At 38.0% G+C, this 10,474-nt stretch overlaps 1 protein-coding gene across 1 annotated transcript in view; it reads left to right on the plus strand.

The window, feature by feature from the left end:
• The first annotated feature begins 709 nt into the window (after window positions 1-709).
• The window catches only part of STX8 (syntaxin 8), a 72,143-nt gene continuing 62,378 nt past the window's right edge, over window positions 710-10,474 (plus strand). Inside the window, exons 1-4 of the mRNA XM_032212320.1 lie at window positions 710-817; window positions 4,346-4,445; window positions 6,765-6,859; window positions 7,697-7,807. Coding sequence (XP_032068211.1) covers window positions 801-817; window positions 4,346-4,445; window positions 6,765-6,859; window positions 7,697-7,807 — 323 coding nt within the window. The 5' untranslated portion in view covers window positions 710-800. The remainder of the gene's footprint in view (window positions 818-4,345; window positions 4,446-6,764; window positions 6,860-7,696; window positions 7,808-10,474) is intronic.

Raw genomic sequence — 10,474 nt, forward strand, 5'->3', positions numbered from 1 at the left:
AATGTTCCAGCTGCTCAGCGGAGCATCGCACAAGTGCTGTACGCTCTGCATGCATGTGGAAGCGCTAAAAAGCTCAAATACAGGTAAGGAGTGTGGGAAGGCAGGCGGGCCCTCCGGAGCACCTTAACGGAATGGTTCCTGCTCCCAGCAGGCACCAGTAAGCTGGTCGTATCCCACCACTAGTTGAATCTTAAGAGAGCAATGCTCTTGGTTTTTTTTTTAATGGGCAGTTCAGCTAGCCACTGAATGTTTCATTTCTCCCATGATTCTGATCCAAAATTTAACTTCCAGGAAGATAAAAACTACTTTTTTGAAATTTTGAAAGCCAATGATTTGTTAAGGTACAAACTTTAAGTAGTACCTTAGCAGGAATATGAAACATGGCTCCAAATTAGACACATTCTCATAAGTCCTGAATTTACAAACGTTTTTACAAACGTTGAATTTACAAATGTTTGTGAGCAACACAAACTCCACCTTTTGGGATTCCACATGAAAAAATGCAAACAGGAAATGTCTCCTTAAATCAGGGGTCCCCGTCCAGGATGCAGATTACGATTACGCAATTTTAGAGACTAGATTCCTAACCCAGAGCCTCGAAAGTCTGAATGTCCACGGGTTTGTTTTTTTTATTTGCAACTCTGTCCAGTTCCATCTGGAAGACGCCATCGCCAATCATCCGAGAGGCGCGCTGTCACAAATTGAGCCTCGGCACGCCTCGTAGTCAGGTGATCGGAGCCGGAAGAATTCACGGCCGAACAGATAGACTTCGGGGAAGCCTCCGGTTGCCGGGCGCCGCGATGGCTGCGGAGCCTTGGTGAGTGACGGAAGGCGCGGAGAGTCATTTGGACTGGTGGCGAATCCCAGCAGGCACATTAAACAAAGTCGGAGAGACAAACAGCTCGAGGCTGAGGGCAGCTCATGGAGGATGGCACCCCCACCTCTCGCTGCTCCGCCTCTTCGGCATTGCGCATGCTCCCTGACTCTCCCTTTGCCGCTGAAAGTGCCTGGCGAGCGGGGCGGGCAGATAAAGTGCACACTTTTCCCGGAAAGCGGGGCTCTCAATCTTTGCAACTTTAAGAGGGATGGACTCCAACTCCCAGAACTCCCAGCCAGTAGAAGTGCGTCCCTTTAAAAGAGGACGAGGTCGAACAACATTGCTATAAAACAGGAGTCCCCTTCCATCCTCCACCTCCCTATTCTGCTCTTCTCCTTTGGTTTAAAACATGGGAGAATTTCTGCAGGCAGGGAAATTATATCTCCTGTATCATTTTGGTGTAGTAGCGGGAGAGAAGAGCTGCTTAGTGTCTATGGAGATTCTCAGTCATTCAGATCATGGTTATCCCAAAGGTGCTTTTTTCAAGAGGCAACTTGGACTTTCTGGTTTTTCTTTGGAGACATTTCGCTGCTCATCCAAGAAGCTTCTTCGCGTTACTTCCTGAGTCAGAGCTGAAGAAGTTTCTTCGATGAGAAGCGAAACATCTTCAAAGAAAAACCAGAAAGTCCAGTTGCCTCTTGAAAAAAGCACCTTTGGGAAGATCTGCATAAATGCAAAGTTTTCCAGCCAGGGATTTCAATGATGTAGAATTTTTACAGTTGGGCACTTTCCCTAAAACTATAGGTATCCCTTTGGCAAGTTTGGTGTAACTGCTCGGTACACACTTGTCTTTGCTGATTGGTTTTGAAAACAAAGTGGGGTCAAGCCTTTGGATGAGTGACCATCAGGAAACCCCAAAAATGTAGGCTAGAATGAATGCTTACCAAAAAAGAAGAAGAAATTAAACATTCTCACTTTGAGGACAAAAATTGGGTGTGGTAGCATGTTTTTAGACTAATGGTTTTTGTTAAATTCTATATATGTTTATGCCTTTTATAAAAATGGCTAGTTTAAAAGGGTACAGCTAGACTAGCGATATCACCAGTCACACAATTTTCTTCCTGCAATATCTGTTTTAGAATGAAATTGTGTATGGACCGTTTTCTGTGATACATTAGGATATGATGAAATCATTTAAGCATCTAAAATATGTCTGATCTATGTTATGTTTGAATTAGAATCTTCAACATTTATTTTCTATAACATACTCTTTTTTAGTATAGGTAGTCCTCACCTTACAGCAATTCATCTAGTGACCGTTCAAAGTTACCACATCAGTGGAAAAAAAAATGACATGCTTTACATTTGGATGCTGGACAACTTACTCACATGATGGTTGCAGTGTCCTGGAGTCATGTGATTGACAAGCAAAGTCAATGAGGAAACCAGAGTCACTTAACGACCGTCTTACTAATTTAAAATCTACAGTGATTCGCTTAACAAATGTAGAGAGAACAGTTGTAAAATGGGTCAAACTCACTTAACAAATTTCTCATTTAGCAACATAAATTTTGCGCTCAATTGTGGTTGTAAGTTGAGGACTATCTGTACTTTCAACCTATGCAGATTTGAAATTGAAATTTTGAAGATCTTGAAAAAAATCTTTTATGATGTTTTGGCCATTTTTCACAAAACATATTTCTAAACTATAGATTGTATAAAGTAACCCAGCTGGTCTATTTAAAGCTCTAGTTTCTAAGTTAATATAACATACAGAATTACAGTGTTCAATGATGTATTCTGTAAACCATATTATGGTGCAACGTGATTATTAATCTTCCAGACTTTGGGAAATGTTAAGGGAACAGATATGTCAAAAGTAGATTTATTTAGGGCAGTGATGGCAAACCTTTTTGTAAACGAGTGCCAAAATTGTGCATGTGCACACGATAGCGCACATGTGCATGTCCCACAACCACAATGCAATGCACCCCACCCACCTGTGCATGCACGCGTGACCCCCTGCACATACAAACACCCGCCCTGTGCATGTGAGCACAAACACCCTCCCCTGCGTGTTTCCAAACTTCTGGTTGGCCCATTGGGCCCGTTTTTTGTCCTCCCCAGGCTCCGGAGGCTTTCTTGAAGCCTGGGTCGGGCAAAAACGGCCTCCCCCAGCCTCGCAGAGGCCCTCTGGAAGCCAGAAACGGATCGTTTCCAAACTTCCGGTTGGCCCATTGGGCCCATTTTTCACCCTCCCCAGGCTTCGGAGGCTTTCCTAAAGTCTGGGGAGGGCAAAAACGGCCTCCCCTGGCCCTCTGGAAGGCTGAAAATCAACTGGCCAGCACATGCATGTGCGTTAGAGCTGACAGGTTGTGTGCTAACAGACATGGCTCCGCATGCCACCTGTGGCACACGTGCCATAGGTTCGCTATCACAGATTTAGGGCGACATGGTCATCAATATGCCTTATGAAACAATCCACAATAAGAATCTCATGCCTGTTATCAAGCATGGAGTTCATAATATCATGGTTAAGAGTTGCTGTCTCATCACTTGGATGTTGCTGCTGAAAAAAAAATACTTTGTTTCATATCAGATAATTCTACAGGGTATATCAGGCAATTTAACATGAAATTTAAGCATGAATGGTCGTGAATCAAGGCAGAGACAACAACCCCCTCCCCCATACAGATAGTTTGCAAAATAATGGATGATGAACAATAAATTAAATTGTTTGGAATGGCCACATTAAAGTCCAGGATTATTCAAATGTGGGTAGAATGTAAAAGAGAAGTTCATACAAGAAAACCTGATTACTAAATTCGTATGCTGCCATCTCACTGTGAATAAACCCTGTGAAGAGAAAAAATTCAAAAAGATTCACCATGGAGGAATATGCCAAAATTCCTACAGGAGAAAGAGATGACTAATTACAGGAAGTGTTTTATTGCAATTATTTCCATGAAAGGTGATATGGTGGCTTAGTAAATTAAAGGAAGACATCACTTTTTCATTCTGGGACCTCCTAGGGTGGTCTTAATAGGATGGAGGGAATGGAAGACCAGTTCATCCTTCATAGCTTTGGGCATACCTGCCATACTTATATCAATGTATAATGCCACACAATGGGCATATGTGTATTAGGACAGTCACATGTATGAACAATTACTTTACATTAGGACAATTATCTTAGGAACAGTTTTTATATAGACAGTAGTAGCCTTGGCAATCCTCCATTATAGATGTTTTAAAAGTAAATTCATATGTTAACAATATAAATCAAACTTCTCATTCTGTACTCATTTGGCAGGATACACACACACACACAAACTTTCCTGGAGTTCACAATGGTTGAAATCTTTAATTTTAGTAGATTATTTGCTACAATGGCTGCTTGGAATGAAGGTCTAAACAGGAAGGAATGGAAGAAAGCTTCTTTTGAGGAAACGGAAGCATGTAATAAAAGCTGTCCTAGGAATAAGGAGATTTTATTGTTGTTTAATATTGTCACTGTTTTTTTTAAAGGTTGTTGTTGTACGATTCTGCTTGCCATATTGCACAAGAGATCGCTGAAAAAATTCAAGAACGTAACAGATACCAGAGGAATGGTGAAAGTGCCACTAAGGTATTGCCTGCCTCAAAGCAGCCCATCTTCTTGGCTTTAGATTTTGCTATAATTTTGAGTATCAACATTAAGTAAATGCATTGTGATTGCAATATATTCTTTGTGATTGATGTTAGAGCTCCCTTTCTGTGGTAAAATCTTCCCATGACAAGTTTCCAAAAGGATGTTCATTACAGTTCCTATGTCCGTATGCAGCAAAGATTACACAAGGAAATCATGAACTTGGAACCTTAAAGAAACTGACTTTTTAAAAAAAATGTTGACCCTGTTAACTACTTCTAACAATGAGTGCAATAAGTATTAAAAATGCTCTTTCTAAAATGTTTCAGGAATATTTATGAACTGTTGATATTATAGCTTTATAGCCAAAAAAAAATCCACATTTTTTTGCAGGACAACATTTGGGAAGTGAATCTTCACTATTAACCTTGAAACAGTCCTACACATCTAATTAATAATAATAATAATAATAATAATAATAATAATAATAATAATAATGAACATTAATTTCTGATTGTTAAAGCAGAATCCAGATTCATACAGAAAAGCATACAGTCTATTTCTATTTCACATTTAAGCTTTTGTGAAAAATCATTGCTTTAGGAAATAAGTGTGTAGCAATCTTTAGATCCCAACTCTAGATTTCTAGATACCACTTTTAAAAGTATATGTAAAGATCTAATACTTTCAGGATAATTTGATGATTTCTTGATCATCTCCTTTCCTCCATTGGGACTACAACATTCTGACTGGGTTTACTTTTATAAAAAAGGAATGTGCAATTAGAGCAAGTACTAGTGTGGTTGCGTATGTCTACAGTCAGGATCAACAAATGTTTTGCACAGCTGACAAATGAGTTTGTCATAGACTTGGAGGTACTGCCTCAGTGTGATTAGAGAGCCAGAATTTGAATCCAGTATAAACAGACCTGAAACCATGACTATATATATTGCCATAACAGTTCATGTTATGTGTTGATATTGAGAAATGCTCAGATCAGTCATGCTTTTTAGTAAAAATGCCCTTCCGCTCTATTAACCAAGCAGGGTAAATGTCAATAGTATATTGTTTTTCCTGAGATTTTGCCACTTCTGTTTAAAAAAATAATTTGGAAAAAATGGAATTGAAATTAAAAGACAAAGAAGGGAGATAGCAAAATACATGTGCTTTTCTACCACTTGTTCCCTCTTTTCCTACTCTTTTGGTTGACTGATGACTACCTTTCTATGGAAATGTGAAAAATAACCCCTCACAACTGAACACATTATAATGAAAACATTAAAAAAGGAACCGGGTTTACATAACATATCAGTTTAAAATATGGTTGTCTAGTTTGTATTGTATGAAGCCAACAATCCTGTAGTTGAAATTGCTCTTGTATTGAGTGGTTTCTGCTTTTTAGAAGAATGTGGGCTCTGTTTCCCTTTTAACTTCTAGCTGCTCTGTCATAATATACAAATTTGCTTTCATAAGCAAACTTATTTGGACAAAAATCCAAGTAAGCATGTTTAGTGTAGACTGATAATGAGTCTGCCATAGCCCCTTTTAGATAAATGTGGCCAAAACAGGACTGTTGTTTTGCATGTCAAGAGACTGGAGGGCCATGGGAGTGCTGATTCACAATGAGTTATAGCCTGGGAAAGGTCTTGTGAGTGGATGGCATTGCTTCATTATCTTAGATTATAGTGACATGAGATTCTAGTAATTCCTGGACATTAACTGTGTTAACTGTCAGTCTTTATCATCTTTGTGCAATTTGCTGCCCTTTGACTCTCAGCGGATCTCAGCAAGGAAGCTGCTCTGCTACATTCAGAACCCTGACCTAGAATGAAGTAACTGAAAGATGTTTTAGAAGCAGTTTCCCCCTCAATGCACAAGGCATCATAGGTGAGGACTAGCCCTCATCTAATCTTGCTGTATTCCTGAGAAGATCAATTTCTGTAGTTAAGCTTTCTTCATTCTGTGAAGAAAACTTTAGAGACTTTTTTAAAAACTCTCTTGAGAATTTTCGGCTTATTGCTAGTCCTTAAAATAATATTTTGGACTTTTCCAAATCCACAGAGCATAGTTGTCATTTTCATGTGGGTATTACACACACAATCATTGTCACAGAAAAGGAAAAGCTGTATCAAAGTTAAAAATCAGGAACAGCTGAAGAACATGAGATACAGTAGCATACAGACAGTGTAGTTTAATATTAGATGTCCCGATAATTTTATAAATAATTTGATTTGTATTCCTTATTCTTTCCTTTGGATATTATTCTGTCTTGAAACAGATAAGCCTCACTGTGTTTTATCTTTCTCTCTCCCCCTCTAGGTCAGTGTTGCAGTCAGGCCTTTATTGCAAAATCTTGAAGAAAAAACCAATCGTTTGAAAGACCTGTTGTTTCACTCTGTATCAACACGTCAGATGTATCCATGTAAACAGTTGTAACTGGGAGGTTAATATAACAATTATGATTCATTTTATTTTGGAAAACACCTAGCTGATTTACACATGTGCTTTTAAAAAACCCTCAATTTGGGGAAAACCCAAATGTAGAAAGTATTTTGACCTTTTATCTTTATTTGATTTATTTTTCATTTCCTGTTCAGATCTTCTTTTGAAAATACATGCAGAGTTGCACTCCAAAGTATATCAATTTTTATGCTAACATTTTAATAATGTGAAATGGATATCCTAAGCTTTTGCAAAACTTAAGGTGCTATTTTGCCTCTGTGAATCCCAAATTCAAAAATGGTTCTGCCCAATTTGGGTAGATTCTGAGGGCTGCAAAAACAATGTTGGCACTTTTATAATCCTGCAATCCTTCCTGATATACATGGAGTGTAATTGCATGATATATTGACATCCTCTTTGGTAATAGTGTGTGTGAATCAGAAATTCTGCAAAGAATTTCATGGCATCTGCTATCATGGTTTATTTTTTAAATACGTGTGTTCATTTTATAATCTGTCCTAAGTACTGGATTGACAATGGACTTCTTTCACCTTTACAGCCCTTTTCTGTGTGCATATTATTTTATGGTTCTTATTTTATAAGTGTCATAAAAGTATCACACTTTATAAAAACAGAATTACTATTGCAAAAGAGATGTCTTGTGATGTTTGTCAGAAGCTTAGATTTTACTTGAGTTTCCTTAGTCAGGATATAATACTCTGTTTGCTAATAGATGAGTACATGTGTGCCATTCTTTAGCTATTTTATTCATTTTTATCCAACAATGATCCTTAATCCAGTTCTTGCAGAACCCATATAGAAGCGGAAAGACGGCAAATTTTAGTAGATGAACTTTTCACAGCACACAGAAAACTCCAAGCATCTTTCCAAAATGAAAATGCAGAACCTGATGTAATAAGGTATAGTATGGCACATGAGCAGCAAATTCAGTGGCATAATCTTGAAAACATCTCTGAAGAACCTGTGTTCCTCTGCTTAATTTACAGGAATTTTAAGTGCATTCAGATGATATGAGAGGACTGATTTGATGTTTGTCTGATTGAAGCAGATAGCTGCTTCCTTCTGTACCAAACATTCTTCATTGTTGACTACTAACATGGTGATGGCACTATCTCTATTTTTAACAGTTAGGAAGACAAAGACTAGAAGAGTAATCTGTTCAGGAAATTAGGTCTACAAGTAGTCCACACTTAATGACATTTGGGACCAGAATCTCATTGAGGAAGCAAGATATGACATGGCTGTTTTGCTCAACAACTGTAATCAGGGCAGTTGCCCTTGCAGTCATTAAGGTATCTCACCAATTATGGAGTGGAGGGGACCCCAATTAAAATGCATGGGAGTGCCTCAGGGAAGTGGGGGAACACTTTGGAGGTTCAGTGTAGGCCATGCATGAAATAGCCACACATATCCACGAAGGGCTGTATACTCATGAATTCTCCCACAGTGCACATAGAACGACTGTTCAGGTAAGTCTGTCTCCACAGTGCACAAAGCAGCTGTCTGGTGGAAAGTTCCAAATACCCATTAGTCTCTATGGCACTGTGCAATGCACCTCCTCCCAACCAACAAACACATGGGAAGCCCCGTCCCAGCCACCTGTGTTGCCCTGCATTCGGCAGCTGATCTTCAGTGTCTTTACTGCTTATGAGATGCACGTAGCCTGACCCTTTATAAAAAAGAAGAAACAAAATTCTAAAGGCAGCTGCTCAGCTTCAGTCTCCTAAAATGCCTCTTTTTGCTGGGCATTTAAGGGCAGAGATGGAGGGGAGTTGCAGCTCCCTTGCAGTTGATTGTAAGTGAAGGCAGGCTACCAAATTTTTATCATGGGACTGTAAGGGCATTGCAACGGTGTAGTTACAACAAATTTCAGGAGGAGAACTCTCTGTTACAATTTGATCAGGAAAATAAGTGCAAGAATTGAGTTTTATACTGATAATATAGTATTGCAATACTTGATCACTATATTTTACTCTTCAGCTTATTATTACTAGCCACAATTGCATTCCTAGTACAGAATGCTTTACAGAGTGCTAAATTGCAAAAAAGACAGTGTTGGGATTTTGATCAGCTATCCTGTTTTCTAAAAGCTTGAAATTATTCACAGATATATAGTATGCACAGATATATAGTAATACTATACGCTAAATTTAAGCCATTTTAAGTAGAGAAACTGTCTTTGTCTTTGTTGCGGAGAGAAGTACTGTGGGGGATTATGTCATTAATTATTCTGTGGCCTTGATAACTAGTACAACATCTTGTCAATTCTTCTGACTTTCATTCTGATTGTTTCCTTGTTGTTTGTTTGTTGCCCACTCTAATGACATCAGGTATTGAATCTATGCATATGAAACACTTGCTTGAGGTGGAAAAAAACCATTTGTGCAGTGTTAAACATCAGCTCTGATGAATTGCCAGTAGAGGGAGCATACCACTTTTGAGCAAATCATTCTACACCATAAACGATCCATCTTTATGAATATTTATTCTTTCCAAAAATATTCTATGTATCATGTTTTTTTTTTCCTTTTGAGTAAGCAGTGTTATGCAGAAAAGGAGTAAGCAATAGAAGACCAGACAAATCAAACATATGATAGGGGGGGGAGGGGGGAGGAAAGAACTAAAACTGGTTTATCCCAATACCATCCTATCCTTGAAAACTATCTTGTTCCATGGCATTCTGCTATCACTTCCAACATTCCCTTTTATTCTTTAAACTTGTCACCGTTTTTTTAAAGATCTCATAAATTACATTCAACCACAACCCTCTTCTCCTTCATTTCAATCCATTATTCTTTCTTCACATATTTGTTTTACAATTCCAACTTTCCTCAGTCACCATATATGACCAAATCCTTTCAGATTATTTTTTGCCATAAGGGCCATTCATTTATATGATTATGGACTAAATATCACTGTATTTAGTCCATATTCATATAGCACTCACACATCAAATTATATTTTCTATTTTACACATAAAAGTCCAAGAATTGCCTCTAAACAAGTGCAGGGACATACATCAAAAAATTAAATAACTAAATAAATGCATGAGCAAGCAAGCATTTTTAGTATCCTGTTGCCACTACATTTTATATTCTGACATACCCAACTTCCACTTGTATATCAAATGGGCAAAAGTATGCTTTTATACACAAATTTTGCTTCTTTCAACAAGTATTCCTTCCTTGAAACGGACCACATATTGCCCACTATGTTTTTATCAGTATTTGTATATATATGTTTTAAATTTCTTCACCCACTTTCCCATTAAGGACCTGTTGTACCAAAGTAGACAAATTAATACACTTACTTTAGTTTTTGCCATTTATATTTAACATAAGTTCCCTTCCCCACCAAACACAACTGCCTTTCTCTTTGCTACATTGATTTTAAAACTAATGTTCTTCATTGCATCATACAGACAATTTAATATTTTCTACAAATTATTTTAGTTTGCAGCTAGCAACATTGCATCATTTGCATTCAAAAGTACACATGTACACATCCACTATACCTGTTATAAGTATATGGTAATATTCCAAACATAAGTATTCCTAACATATTTA

Source organism: Thamnophis elegans, chromosome 2 (assembly GCF_009769535.1).
Source record: "Thamnophis elegans isolate rThaEle1 chromosome 2, rThaEle1.pri, whole genome shotgun sequence".
Lineage (NCBI taxonomy): Eukaryota > Metazoa > Chordata > Lepidosauria > Squamata > Colubridae > Thamnophis > Thamnophis elegans.